The following is a 16,100-nucleotide window of genomic DNA, read 5'->3' as shown; positions in this document are numbered from 1 at the left end:
TAGGGCAAGAATTAACCGGCTCTGTTTTCCAGAGTTCTCAGAAAAGACTTGTAGTAGGCTATAAAGTTTAATACAACCGGTATCTGAATTATTTTAAACTTGCATTTTAAAAGGGCTGTCAGTAAAGGGTGGGGGGTATGCAAAAATTTATATTTGGATCAGCGCCTTTTAGTGCCAGTTCTATGAAGGGACAAAGGGGTAACTTGCCCTGGGTGCAGAAATTTTAGGGGCGCAAAATTTCAAATAAATAATCTAACGGTTATAACTATTTTTTAGTTTTTTATTTTTTTTAAAGAAAGTAGACGAAACAGCTGGTAAAGCTTTGTTAATAAATGGAAACGTCGTTAAAACTTGCCTAACAATTTTTGGGAGACAGGGGTGGTGGCACTAATCAAGAGGTTGCTCCGGCGCAAGAGAGGCCAGAACCTACACTATCTCTTTGGCATTTTTCTTAATAAATAGAAAAAAAAATATTCCTACCATAAAGTGAAGGTTTGAATAGATTGAAGGTGGAGCGTAGGGTCCCTCTTCTTTTTGTCATCCCTCTCGACGGTGTGTCTCTCTGTGCCAAAAGCTTCTAATAAATTCTTGGTTTTCAGGTCCTTCGGTTGACTCCAGTCCACCCTTTCACCCTTTCGACACTGCACTTCTGCGTTAGTGCTTACTAATAAATTGTCAGCTATATGTTCCTTCGATTAGCTGCAGTCAGTCTCTTTACCAGTTTCATCCGTCTCGACACTACACCTCTGCGTTGGTGCTTTCTAATAAATTGTCAGCCATCTGGTCCTTCGATTGACTGCAGACAGCCCTTTCACCAGTTTCATCCCTCTCGACACTGCACCTCTGGGTTAGTGCTTTCTAATAAATTGTCAGCTATATGGTCCTTCGATTAGCTGCAGTCAGTCTCTTTACCAGTTTCATCCGTCTCGACACTACACCTCTGCGTTGGTGCTTTATAATAAATTGTCAGCCATCTGGTCCTTCGATTGACTGCAGACAGCCCTTTCACCAGTTTCATCCCTCTCGACACTGCACCTCTGGGTTAGTGCTTTCTAATAAATTGTCAGCTATTTGGTCCTTCGATTGACTGCAGACAGCCCTTTCACCAGTTTCATTCCTCTCGACACTGCACCTCTGGGTTAGTGCTTTCTAATAAATTGTCAGCTATTTGGTCCTTCGATTGACTGCAGACAGCCCTTTCACCAGTTTCATCCCTCTCGACACTGCACCTCTGGGTTAGTGCTTTCTAATAAATTGTCAGCCATTTGATCCTTCGATTGACTGCAGACAGCCCTTTCACCAGTTTCATCCCTCTCGACACTGCACCTCTGGGTTAGTGCTTTCTAATAAATTGTCAGCTATATGGTCCTTCGATTAGCTGCAGTCAGTCTCTTTACCAGTTTCATCCGTCTCGACACTACACCTCTGCGTTGGTGCTTTCTAATAAATTGTCAGCCATCTGGTCCTTCGATTGACTGCAGACAGCCCTTTCACCAGTTTCATCCCTCTCGACACTGCACCTCTGGGTTAGTGCTTTCTAATAAATTGTCAGCTATTTGGTCCTTCGATTGCCTGCAGTCAAGCGCTTCATCAGTTTCATCCCTTTCGACACTACACCTCAGCGTTAGTGCTTTCTAATAAATTATCAGCTATCCGGTCCTTCGATTAGTCAGCCCCTTCACCAGTTTCATCCCCCTCGACACTGCGCCTGTTAATGCTAGAGCCTTCTTAACTATCTCTCGATTATTGACTCTAGAGCCTAAATGACCTTCTGTAATTCGGGATATTTTCTTTAAAAAGTGGCCACATCTGAATCTACTCAGTAATGAAATAGAAAATGCCTTTCAATGTCGACAAATCAGTTTTATTCTTGCAAATATGGCTTAGTTTAATTTTATTACCTGACAAGCAGATAAAAAATTTACTCATCCAACAATGATTTATGCCAACTCGGGTCTACAAAAGCTTGCCACTCAATACCCCAGATTAACTTTCTTTGTAATAGGCAGGGGCGTCAGGGGTGGAGGGGGTAAGGGGGACAATTGACCTCCAATAATTCGGAGAGAAAAATAATTATAAAGCCCATGTCCATTCACTATCTGGATTTGAACCCTCTTGCACCCCCAATAAAAATACTGGACTACACCCCTGGTAATAGGGTGTTCATTGCTATCCAATCACATATGACAAAAATACTCACAATGAAGATAATTTTAAAATTTGACAAATATCACCCACTTTTGTTCAATCCGGCCCTCTAGTTTTCCTGTGCTTTACCTGGCTTCACAGATAAGTCTCAAGATGGTACAGGCACAAGCTTATTTTTCTAGTCCAGAAAAACTAGAAAAAAGAGCCAAATCTGGGCATTTGAGCAACAGGAATGTTTTTGGCACAAAAATGGTCAAAAAATTTTGCTTAACAGCATATATAAACTCAGCCAAAATCAGCCGTGCAGATATACCCCTTTTTTCATGGAAAATTATGGGGACCATGTTATATAGAATATGGGACCATATTCTACATAATATTATTCTACATATCAGCCGTGCAGAAACACCCCTTTTTTCGTGGAAAATTATGGGACCATGAGGTCCCATACCCCTTTTTGCATGGAAAAGAGGAGGAAAACCTCACTTTTCTGCAACCTTTTCTTTATTGAAAGGTCTTTTTTCTATTAATTCAAGTCCGAAAGACCAAAAATTATATGAAAATTCCATCACTTAGTACCCAGTCACCTCATTTTTTCAATTATATATTACATTATCATAATACGGTGTATTATAATACGAAAGTATCTGAGATGTCTTTTGTTTTTTCTTTTGTGAGTTTTTTCTTGATTATTGTTTCCTTTTTATTTTATTTTGCTGTATTTTTGTACACCTCTAAGTGAGTTTTATGTGTGTAAAGAGGGTTTAAACAAATTATTATTATTGATACCACAAATGATATTTTTACCCCTTATGACCTCGTCAAAGGTGGAAATGGGGTACCAAACGATAAAATTTAACAATTCTGATATCATTTTCGGTCTCTCAAAACTTGAATTGATAGGAAATGACCTTTGAATCTACCGAATACTGTACAAATTAAGATTCTGATTTTTCATACCCCCTGACCTTTCTTGGGTGGAAATGGAATACTATGCGATGAAAATTTCCGATTGTCAGGTCATTTTTGGTCGCCCCGAACTTGATTAATAGGAAACGACCTTTCAATTATATATTTTCTATAATTATGTATTTTATTAATATAATGCCTTAATAGTTATTTTACCCCTTCTGACCTCGTCCAGAGTGAAAAATGGGTACTAAGTGACAAAACATTTAAATGCCTATGTCATTTTCGGCATCCTAAGACTTGAATTGTTAGGAAACGACCTGTCAATCATCAAATGCTGCAAACATGAAGATTCTGATTTGTCATCCCCCCTGACCTTGCTTGAGTAGAAATAGAGTATTAAGCGATGACATTTTCCCATTCTGATGTAATTTTTCGTCTCTCCAGACTCGCATTAACAGGAAATGATCTTTAAATCCAGAAAATATTGCAGAAATTTAAATTCGAGATCACCTCCCCACTTTTTCCTGAAGAAAGGGGTATTTTGAACGGTCAATTCTTAATATGTTATTAAGTGAACTTTTTGAACATTGCGGTACCACAAACATATTTGCTGCTGAAATGCCGGATCATAACCGTATTCCTACTGAACTATTCCGTTCATAACAAAACTTGGCAAATTGTCCTGTTTTACAAAACATTTAGTGATTTCTCTTTTCATGATACTCTACTCGGGTATTTAGCCTTTAAATGATCAAATCCCTGACAGATAAAAAACTTCCTAGAGTGGGAACTGTTCTTCAATCTCCCTGTTATTCAATTAAAATTGAATGGTTGTGGGCATCAAGCCATGGCTAATTGTAGAAAAAACCAAGACAGATAGTCTGATTGAGTGAGAGGCAAATCTGGCATTAACCCTCTTATTAGGATTATATAAAAATAATGTTAGTTCATTTGTTAACGGAAGTCTTTATTATCCGTCCATGTGTCATTCCTAGGGCAGAAGAACTAAGAACTCGATTGTAGGACATATGACTATAGATTTTACTAAAGTCTGTTTCCCTACGATAGCTCTTTACACCAAAATCTCTGTCTGTATCCCTAATCTAACCCCTACTACCTGAGCTGAAAGATCTACTTCTCCCCCTGGCAAAATTTTACATCAGGCCTGTTCTGGCAGAGTATCCCATGCTATCCTGATCAACCAAAGTCGGAATCTACAGCTGCTGACAAAGAAAAAAAAATCAAGCTTTTCTTCACCAATTGCAATCTCAATATTTTCAAAACACTACTGCTTTAAAATTTCAGAGAGAGAATCATAATAGTCCTGATGATCTAATATATATCAAACAGTTCTTGGTAACGAACTGTAGTAAGGAGCGACCCGGCTCAATAGTAAACGAAACTCTAAAAAACGGAATTTTGATACTAAAAGATACATCAAAAGAATCGGATTTTTATGCCGATTTTAAATATATAAGTTTCATCAAATTTAGTCTTTCTCATCAAGTTAATAGCCTGAGAAAATTTGTCTTATTTTGGAAAATAGGGGGAAACACCCCCTAAAAGTCATAGAATCTCAACGAAAATCACACCATCGCATTCGGCGTATTAGAGAGCCCTGCTTTAAAAGTTTCAAGCTCCTATCTACAAAAATGTGGAACTTCGTATTTTTTGCCAGAAGACCTATCAAGGGTGCGTGTTCATTTTATTTATTTTTCCCCCAGGGGTGATCGTATCGACCGAGTGGTCCTAGAATGTTGCAAGAGAGCTCATTCTAACGGAAATGAAAAGTTCTAGTGCCCTTCGTAAGTGAACAAAAAAATTGGAGGGCACCTAGGCCCCCTCCCACGCTCACTTTTTCCCAAAGTCAACGGATCAAAATTTTGAGATAGCCATTTTGTTCAGCATAGTCAAAACCATAATAACTATGTCTTTGGGATGACTTACTCCCCCACAGTCCCCGGGGGAGGGGTTGCAAGTTACACACTTTGACCAATGTTTACATACAGTAATGGTTATTGGGAAGTGTACAGACATTTTTCAGGGGGATTATTTTGGTTTGGGGGGGCTTGAGGGGAGGGGGTTATGTGGGAGGATCTTTCCTTGGGGGAATATGTCATGGGGGAAGAGAAATTCAATGAAGGGGGCGCAGGAGGAGATGAGGGGTTCATATCCTCCTAAATACCTCGCTCTTTACGCTAAAGTATTTTTAGTAATTTCAACTATCTATTTTATGGCCTTTCTGATTCAGGGGTCATTCTTATAGAGTTGGGAAAAAATTTAAGCTTTAATGTAAAGAGTAAGGTATTAACGAGGGGACGAACCCCTTCATATACATAATAAAAATATATGAATATAAAAGTTCGTTACGTAAGCTAAATCTTAAGTTACGTATATTTTTTACTAATAAAAACGTTCGTTAAAAATATAAAGTTGTAGTTGCCTTTTCAAGTAACCAACAAATTGGAGGGCAACTATGCCTCCTCCCCCACCCCTTTTTTCTCAAAATCGTCTGATCAAAACTAAGAGAAAGCCATTTAGCCAAAAAAGAAAAGAATTAATATGCAAATTTCATTTTAATAATTTATATGCCAAGAGCCAAAATCAAACATGCATTAATTCAAAAACGTTCAGAAATTAATTCGAAAAAAACCAGTGTTTTTAACTGAAAGTAAGGAGCGACATTAAAACTTAAAACGAACAGAAATTACTCAGTGTATGAAAGGGGCTGTTCCCTTTTCAACACCCCGCTCTTTACGCTAAAGTTTTTTACTGTTTAACAAAGTAGAATTGAGAGAAAGAGTTAAACTTTAGCGTAAAGAGCGGGGCGTTGAGAAGGGGACAACCAATTTCATACACAGAGTAATTTCTGTTCGTTTTAAGTTTTAATGTCGCTCCTTACTTTCAGTTAAAAAAATAGTTTACTTTCAGTTAAAAATTGGCCTCGATCCTTCAATAAACACTAAAACCTGCTAAACTCCAACCGATTCGATTTTATGTTGATTTGTTTCATGGGCTGATTACGACGATTTAGCCTACTCTGTAAATTTCTTTCCAGTTGATTTCCCTGGATAAGCAGACATTTCCTCTTCAAGTCCCTGTAAATTTCTAGTATTTGAGGAATATCTATACAAAAAAAGCAGTGGCTTGTTTACTCTAAGAGGCACTACTTTTATTACCTAGGAGTCTGAGTAGTCAAGTTGGACCCTCCTCAATTCGCTGGAAAAAGGTTTGATAAATTTGCCATTTTCAAGAGCTGGAATATTTCCACAGGGATTCATTACTGATTGAATTACACATTATCATCAGTGCTCTTAGTCTTAACAGGCGCATCTGTTGTTCTATCCTCAGAAATACCTCCCATGTTTACACTCCTTTTATAGTGTCTGCAGCTATCAAATTAGCCACAGTAGTCAAAATTTTACAACTGTAATTCCCACTTGAAGATCAAAAATATCAAAGGAGACCTCAAATTTTGAGAAAAACAAATTAATAAAATCAAAGCTGTAAAAATAAGGCAAAATTGTTGGTAAGTATTTCTATCAGAATTCACACTCGCGTGCGAACTGAAAAGGCTTGACTTAATTGCGTAAATTGTCATTTGACATTGTTCACCTTGTCTGAAACTTTTATCTTCGAACTAGAGTCCTCGAAGATGAAAATAGAAACAATCACTGACTTCTGAAACCAACTAATGAAAACTTTCTCAACGTAAATCAATAGCACCATTTGTACTATCCAAATTGGGTTTAGCTGATTACAACAATTGCCAGAATTGCAGCTGACAAAGGAGGATTTTATCAAAATTACCACAATTTCAGTTGAAAAGAAAGGATTTTCAGTTGAAAAGAAAGGATTCAAGATGAAAATAGAAACAATCACTGACTTCTGAAACCAACTAATGAAAACTTTCTCAACGTAAATCAATAGCACCATTTGTACTATCCAAATTGGGTTTAGCTGATTACAACAATTGCCAGAATTGCAGCTGACAAAGGAGGATTTTATCAAAATTACCACAATTTCAGTTGAAAAGAAAGGATTTTCAGTTGAAAAGAAAGGATTCAAGATGAAAATAGCAACAATCACTGACTTCTGAAACCAACTAATGAAAACTTTCTCAACGTAAATCAATAGCACCATTTGTACTATGCAAATTGGGTTTAGCTGATTACAACAATTGCCAGAATTGCAGCTGACAAAGGAGGATTTTATCAAAATTACAACAATTTCAGTTGACAAGAGAGGATTTTACCAAAATTTGCAGCCAAAGAGGCAGAATAAGGATTAAAGCTGCTTCTCGAAAAAGGTCAGACTGAAGACAGAAAACTTACAAGAAAAAAAGAAGCCAGACTGACTTGTAGAAACCGCAGATTGAAATCTAAAGGGTGGTCAGAACTTTAGTCCTCTCTGGCAAAAAACATTATACCACTCTGTGAAGTCTCTGTTCTTTTTTTGTTCATTTGTTTAAATTCATTAATGAAAGTTCTTAAGCCGAACTGGTTAAACATGACAACAAACAACAAAGAGAGATAAAACTCCACAAAAAAAAAATCTCAAACAAGACTGTGGCCAGTAGAGAGAAAAGACTAGCATAACGCGGATATTTCGCCTGTATCTCAACTAGGCGTACTTAGCATAGGATAAAAAGAAAAAAGCACTAAACTAAAAATAAATACAGCCACCCCCAATAATAATAGATACAACTGCCGCTACTGATCCACATAGGGAAAAGAAGCTATTAGAGTTACTTCAATGAGAACATCAAAGCAGCTGAGGAATAATTATGAAAATTGAAACTAAGTTAACTATTCTGTTGCGAAACAATCCTCTCGTTAGCTAAACGCAACAGAATAGTTAACTTAGTTTAACTATTTTTAGCTATTCATAAGGTATTTATTTTACACACAATACCGTATGAACAATAAATGTCCACATGATAAGGACGGAATTGAAACTAATGTAAATGTCTATTTAATTTCTAAGAATATCTGAACTTCAAAAGTACTTGGAAGCAAAGATTTAACAGGGAATTGGAATAGCTAGTGGTTTTTTCGAGTCAAAAATAAGAAATAAAACAAAAAATTTATCCTCCATAAAAATTTTATTATATTATCATTGATGAAAATCAATTGAAATAAGCTATAGTGACAGAAGAGAAAGTTAAGAAATAGGGTATGCGGGTAACTGAACCGTTGTTCAACTAAACCCCCATTTAACTTCACCACCGTGCAAATCTGCCCCCGTTTAACTGAATCCCCTTCAAATGACGGTACCAAATATTATACTTAGATTAAGCTTTGAATAGTGAATCAACCGTCTTTTTTAATTGGAACTTTCGGGTGAATTATGCTACGTAACATCAAGGCAAGTGACCAGTTAATGCTCATCGTCATGGAGTAGCGAAAATAAAGCAATAATACGAAGAACCTTAGCCCTTATTATTATTAGCCCTTTCAATTATGATTAACTTATGATCAACTTATATCATAATAATTATGATCAACTTATGATTAGCCCTTTCAATGCCACTACGATGTTCCAGTGACCGTTTAGTTCTGGAGAGAAAAAGAAAGATAAAGAAGACATGACCAGGTATAAAACTCTAAAGTCTCTAAAAATTTGTTTCGTAATTAAATTTAATGTTAGAAATTTCTCAAAATTTAGTGTTGAAAACTTTTTATGTAATTGAATGAATTTTTCTTCACTTCCAAAGGGGACTGGGAAGCGAGGTATTCGAGAGAGGGATAATAGATGATAGAGGGACAGTAAAACCACTAGTTTAAGGGTTTTTGACCATGGAGATTTCAGCGGTAAACCATGTATGGTTTCAATTCTTTACACTCCTGAAATGACGTTAGTCCTGAAACGAAGCGTGAGTACTAACTTACAAATGACTTAAATAAGATAATGACTTGTCTACGATATTTTAGTGCCTTTTACTACTGGACAAATAAAAAATAAAAACAAAACGTATCCCGACTTTTATTTTAATTCTAATAAACTTGTTTCCTCACTAGACTTTCACTAACAAGATGAATCTTAATAACAAATTCATAATAAATCTTAATAACAACTTCATAACAAACTTAATATCAGTCCTGAATCAGCATTAACGGCAGACTTTTCTCACGAGCCAGAATTTTTTAACATGTTATTTAAGCTCTTAGCTTCTATGGGCCAGGGTTTCCCCCCAGAAGTTTTCAGGGGTCTCAGGTTTTCAGGAGCTCAGACTCTAGACATAAGTTTTGGTAATTTTCAAATATATAAGACATAAAGACAAATTATTACTTTTTAGAGGGGGGGGGGGAGTAGTTGAAAAAGAGTTCAGGTGCACGGGGTTCAGTTAAAAGAATCTTGATTTGAATGGGTGTTATGTTGCAAGCGAGCTAAAAGAAATTTTTTTTAAGTAGTGGTCCAGTAGTTACCAAAGAAAAGCCGAGAAAGGGATATAATGCTCTCGTTCAACTGCAACAAATTCAAGCATAGATGATAACACCAATACATAATATTAAATTTTCAATTCTCATAAATATATTTTGACACAAAAAACTTCAAGCTTTGAGGTTTTTTGTGTATATATATATACCTTGAGGCTCAATGTATATAGATATTAATTAATCTTTGTTTAAATATACTTTTAAAGTCGTATGAAGACATTTCGATTATTAGCTGTTTTGCCACGAATAGAACAATTAATAGCTCAGTTATATTGTTTCTATGTGTCGAGGAAAACATGAATTTGATTATAGAAAAAAGTAGAAGTATTTATAATTTTCCAGTAAGCTTTGATAGCGAAACAAACTATAAGTATGATTTATGAAGTGACAACAAAATATAATATATACAAGCCATATTTTTTTTCACAAGTGCACCCAGGTAGTGGGGAAATGGGAGGGGGTGGTTGACACCACCGTCAACAATTAGTATCACTTTCGGCATTTTTTGTGTGATTAAAGACAAACAATGCTTGTCCAATAAATAACCAAGGAAGGAAAACGCAAAGAAAAGATAATATCAAAATCATTCTTATACTTGAATCCTATGATAATTGACGCTACTCAAACACAAAATGATGTTAAATTCTACAACGAACAAAAACAAAACAATTCACCGCAGCACCAAGCCGCCTGAGGTCAACGCATCTACGCAAGCTCCTCCTCCATCCCAATCTATGACTTTACTGATTTGGCTTTTGAAGGAGTTGCACATTCGTCATGCCAAGCCATAACTTACGGCACATTCGTCATACCTGGGTGGTTATGGCACAATGGCTTTACGTTGTAAAAAGCTTTGATAACCCTCATATTTTAGGACAAATATGCAAACACTACGAGAGAGAAATTAAAAAAGCTAAAGTAATAAAAATAATCTGAACTTTAATACAATTAATTAATCCTTAATTTAACTTAAATATATGATAAATTAATTAATGTAATTATATTTTTTCAATGTTCTATATTACTCTAAATTTTTCTGCCTCTTTACTTCCATAAGAAAAACTTAGTTTTTGAAATTATTGTATCCATAATGCGTCAACAGTTGGCGAATATACTACACAAATTCGAAGTTTAAACAGAAAACTATACATCGAGGAGAAAACATTACAAGGGGAGGTAAGAGAGAGTGCTTTAGAGGCCAGAAAATCTTTCTGATGGGGTTGAAGCTTAGGCATATGAACAATAAATATGCTTATTTTTAGGAAACAATAAATATGCCTCCAGCGATGAAGTGACCCACGCAGCCCGATGGGCAAGGGCTCAACATTGTCCATATCAACCATTTAAAAAAAATCAGGAGATTTTTAATAAATGGGTAGTGCAAGTCGCTAGGTAGCTTTATTCATGGAAAAAGAAACAAAAACAAACGAAACGGTCCTATTTCACATAGGACCAAGTACTACTTGGGTTGGATAGGCAACCTTATCCTGTATCACTAGATATTGAATAGGCCACTGATTCTGGTTAATACTAACTTCACTTGTCACAGGTATTACTTCTTCAGCATAATATTTTTGATCAATCACTTGTTGTTCTGTATACATTACTGACTCTGTTTGAGCTCCTTCAGCACTATGTTGTTTCAAAATATGGTTAGTCAAAGAATCTGTACTGTTAAAGGTGTTGCCACAGTCTTTACAAGTAAAATGAATATTTTTATAACTTTTTGCCATATAATTATTTTTAGTTATTGGCAATGCTCCATTTTTATGTTGCTCTTCATGCGCATCCCGCTCTTCGCTGGTGCTGAATGCTTTACGACAAAACTGACATCTATCACGTTTAATATGAGTTAACTTATGCTTCTGCAGGTACTTAGCACTAAGAAAAAGCTTACCACATTCACACCAATATTTGACTTGGTTACTATGAATTAACATATGATTTTCGAGTTCTGATCTTAAACGATATGACTCGGTGCATATTTGACACACATGTTCTCTATGGGCAGAATGGACCTTAGCAATATGCTTATCCAAGATCTCTAAGGAGCGGAAACCCTTTGGGCATAAGTTACACATGTGAGTTAGGCTTAGGGGATCGTGACAAGTTTCATGAGCGCGAAGGGCCGATTCTGCAATAAAGCCTTTTCCACATGTGCTGCAGGTGAACTCTCTAAAAGATAAGAGCTCAATATTAAAGGAAAAATAAAAAAAAAGGCTTGAGGAGTATAAAAAGAACATCAAACAACTGAGCAATTGACAGGATGAATACAAAGATAGCAATAGAGAAAGAACAAGAAGGACAGAGAGTGAGAAAGAGAGACAGCAAAGGAAAAAACATAAATGCTGCAGGCCGATATTATTTGCTAAAACACTAAAAACTATTGGTTTTCTGAAAACTTCAAGAAATAATCAAAATAAGAATATACACAGGCTGGAGTAATAGATAGATATATAGATAGATATTTATTGCAACAAATCCCCTTGGGGGCCATGGCGAAAAAAAACAAACAGTACAAAATAATACCACATGATACTAACTGATATAACAGAGTATATAATAATAACTACGAAAAAGTACAACAATTGCAAAAAAAGGCACATAATACCATAAAACTTACATAACTACACAAAATGTCACACATGATCAATATATTTTAAATGTTTTAAAAATACATAGATCATGGTTACAAAAAATATAAAAATAAATGCTTCAAGTTACCATATAAAATAACTTTCAACAGTCTTTTCTTGTCCCACCTATCGTCCACCCTCTAAAAATCTCTCTCTGTGCAGCATGGCTACACGCACGTACCTCCCCACATTCTTAATATCCACTTTACAATTAAATTCCGACCATCCAATCTTTCCCATTTACTCCAATCCCAAAATTTTCTACCCTCAAATCCTTTAATCCTTACAATTGCAAATAAAGTGCTCTAAGTCCTCATTTTCTCTGCACATCGGGCAAGGATACGACCCCTCTGTGACCTAAAGTAAAAAAAAAGTTCGTTTCAGCAAACTTGACCGTTCACATCCTCAGATATTTTTTCTCGTATGGACAACCTATGTTTCATTATCAGAACGAAAAAAAAAGCGCTTTTAAGGGCTGATTTGGAGCCAAGCCATTTTTATTTCCATTGATTTTAATAAGTAAGGTGATGTTAGCATACTTAGTGACCTAATTTGGCTCACTCAACTCTTGGCTTATAGTATATCCACGGAAAATAAAGTGGCACTCGAAGATACACGAGTGAAGTCTCGACGCTCCCACCAAGTATCCGACTTCTACCTAGTAATTTATCGAACAACTTCAATTGATAATTTTTTTCTGCCTGGAAGTTTATTTCTAAATACGTTTGTGATGTTGTGATTTTGTAAGGATCTGATCATCTCCCTATAATTCGCTCGTTCAAGTGTTTAAGTAAAGAGAAGTCCGGGAGTAAAAAAAAAAAAAAAAAAAAAAAAAAAAAAAAAAAAAAAAAAAAAAAAAAAAAAAAAAAAAAAAAAAAAAAAAGGCAACAAGCCGGCAAATTTGAGAAGATGTCAAGAGACTCGTATAGTTGTATATCATGGGATGAAGTTTTAGAACAAAAGGAAGATGTTTGAGTCGCTTTCGACAAGTTTTTAAATGTGCTTTTACCGGTTTATGATTCTTGTTGCCCGATAAAAATTTTGAAGAATTTGCTGAAATAAATAGAAAATACTGAAGTTTTGGAAAGATTCAAGCGAGCAAGGAACTTGGAGAATTCTCGGAGGAGATCCGCTGTCAGAGATCATTATTCTGAAAAGTTTAGTGAAAATGCTGGTGATACGAAATGTACCAAGCAAATTATAAATGACACATTGAAGGGTGAACGTAAAAATTGTAAAATTGGTGAAATTTTAGTGAATGAAGGCGAGTAGTTGAACCAAAACATTTTGTTTTTTTAATATTTTGTTCTAAATATTTTTCGGTTTTGTAAATATTTTTCTAAGATTTAGACTTTAATTAAAAGTGATATTGCCCAGTCTAGGGACGTGGTGTTAGTAAAGGCTTCATTAATGAAAGAGGATCTGGAAACACACAAAGGTTATCGAGCCCTGTACTATGATGGAACTCGAAAAGATTATTAAGGCAATTAAGTCAAATTTTGACGGGATAGATGGCCTAAGCCTTAAAGCTGTTGCATGTTATTTATTACCATCTGTTTTATTTTCGAACAATCTCTCAATGAAGAAAAGCCGATTTCCAGATACTCTAAAGCAGAGGAGAGTTATACCACTGCACAAGGGTGGAAATAAGCAAGATATGACTAATTGGAGACCAATATCAATCCTACCTTTATTTTCAAAAGTGTTTGAGAAAATTATGCATGGGCAACTATATAGATATCTTGAGTCTTTGGGATTTCTATGCAATGCTCAGTTGATTAGACACCGTATAAGTCTTTCGATACGGTTGATTTTGAATTATTGCAGCGTAGACTTAGTAATTTGGGTAGCAGGGATAATTGTCTTCAGTGGTTTAGATCCTATTTGCATGGGAATCCAACACGGGTTACGATCAATGATACTACAAGTGGTGCATCACAAGTAAATTGTGGAGTTCCGCAAGGATCTGTCTTCGGACCACTTTTATTTCTAAAATATGTTGTACAGATATATAGTTAATATATGTTGCTGATAACAATTGCAGAGGCGAACCTTCTAGATTTCGCAGTTCGCGCAAATGATGTCCTGCAGAACCTGAATACATTTACTAGTCTCATTTTTTTAAATGCTAATATTAGTAAAAATTAATTATATGATTTTTAGCCGTAGCGGTGTTATGATGCATTCTTTGAATAGTATTGGCTTTGGTGGTACTATCATTAATCAAGTTTTTGAAACGAGGTATTTGGGATTTTTTGTTGACTGTAATTTGAATTGGAAGAAACAGAGTAAAATTATATTGTCCAAGGCAGCACAAGGACTAGGTTTACTTCGTCGTCTTCGTAATTTTTTCCCGGTTTCAATTTTAAAGATTATTTATGGTACGATTATCGAACCTTATGTTGTGCATGGGTATGCTCTTTGGGCAAGTAGTTTTTATGCTAATTATAGAAGAATCCAGACGATTCAGAATAAAGCAGTTCGTCTTTTGGGGGATTATGCTAATTTTAGCGATACATTTATTTGTTATTCCCATTTTAAAATTTTGCATGTTGGTCAGTAACAGCATCACCAGTTATTAACACTGGTTTAACCAACGTTTAACTAGTGTTTAGCCAGCTAGTTTTGTGGATATTTTTTCTGTTAATTCTGATTATCATTCTTATTATACTAGGAATGCGGATAAGCTAGTATATGAGAAGTGAAATACAGTGAGATCAACTCATGTGTTTCGTCACTAAGTGCAACCCTTTGGAATAACCTCCCGGACAGCACTACGGGCTCTGAATCAGTTTCTTCATTTCAATCACATGTTAAGAAGTTCCTAATTGGTCGAGATGCAGGGTGAGAGCAGGTCCTTTGTGAGGGTTTAGTCTTCTTTTTTTCTTTCTTTCTTTTTTTGTTTTCTTATTATTTTTCTTCAATTTTTTTTCCAGTGTATTCAGTTATATGTTATTGCTTATGCAAATTAATTAACCAATTGAGTCACCCCGCACAGGTTATTTGACCTTCTAGTAGTGGCTATATTTGTTTAATTTGATTTGTTGTTTTGTGAATTGATCAATAAAGGAATCTCATCTCTCTCTAAAAAAACAAAAAAAAACGTATTAGTACCTGGGATCCTGTCTATTTGTTCCTATAGCTGTAAGTTAAATTCATCTGAGTCAGTACTGTCTCCATTAGTCAGATCGAAAGGGGCATATGCTGCAAGGTCAAATAACTAGCATTTTTTTAGTCGTAAAATAAGCAAATAACATTCTATTATTAATAACTTCCCAAGCTAAGTAAGACTTAGCGGCTTCCTTATTCACCATGCGCCCTACTCCATGCCTATACACATCATCCTTCCTGCCTGAGTAAATAAATTCAATATCACCTAATAACATGATTCCTACCCCGGGATATGGATTTATGTAACTCCTAACAAGTCTTGTTTCAAACGCCTGGATTCGTCACTCAAGATGTCAATACGAAAGTTCTGCTTTTCACGTTGTAACATTCCAAGTTGGTTTTCACATTATTTCAGTTATTGAAATTATTTGGGCCCAGAAAAACTAATGGATCCCGGATACCAGTGAGTACAGGCAACATATCTTATTAAGTCTATACGAAGCGTTTAAGCTGGCTAAGAACCAGACAGAATAGGTCCCTGGAGACTACAGTATGAATGGAGGCTTTGTGGAATTCTTGGCCCATCTTAGTAACAACATGACTTTCTACACTTGGTAATACTCTTCTATCAGCAAGAGTCGAAATCCTGCACAAGCAATCTCAAGCCTATTACATCCGACTCATTATATATTCATACCTGAAAACATTATACTGCTATGGGAAGGAAGCCCATAGTAGATGACTTAGCTAGGAAGAAGTTTTTCAGCCCGAAAAAAGCACACCAAATCAAATAAAACCTTGAAAAGTTATCCATCAATCGGAGTCCAGTGCAAATGCTATATCGTTTACTAGG

General features: G+C 35.7%; 1 protein-coding gene across 2 annotated transcripts in view; it reads right to left on the bottom strand.

The window, feature by feature from the left end:
* Positions 1–10,879: 10,879 nt before the first annotated feature.
* The window catches only part of LOC136025887 (zinc finger protein 543-like), a 55,279-nt gene continuing 50,058 nt past the window's right edge, over positions 10,880–16,100 (bottom strand). For both annotated transcript variants that reach the window (XM_065701934.1, XM_065701935.1), the window contains one exon: positions 10,880–11,675. In XM_065701934.1, coding sequence (XP_065558006.1) covers positions 10,943–11,675 — 733 coding nt within the window. In that variant the 3' untranslated portion in view covers positions 10,880–10,942. The remainder of the gene's footprint in view (positions 11,676–16,100) is intronic.

This window comes from Artemia franciscana, chromosome 4 (assembly GCF_032884065.1).
Source record: "Artemia franciscana chromosome 4, ASM3288406v1, whole genome shotgun sequence".
Classification (NCBI taxonomy): domain Eukaryota; kingdom Metazoa; phylum Arthropoda; class Branchiopoda; order Anostraca; family Artemiidae; genus Artemia; species Artemia franciscana.
The sequence above is the reverse complement of the archived record's forward strand: the minus strand, read 5'-3'. Positions and strand labels throughout refer to the sequence as shown.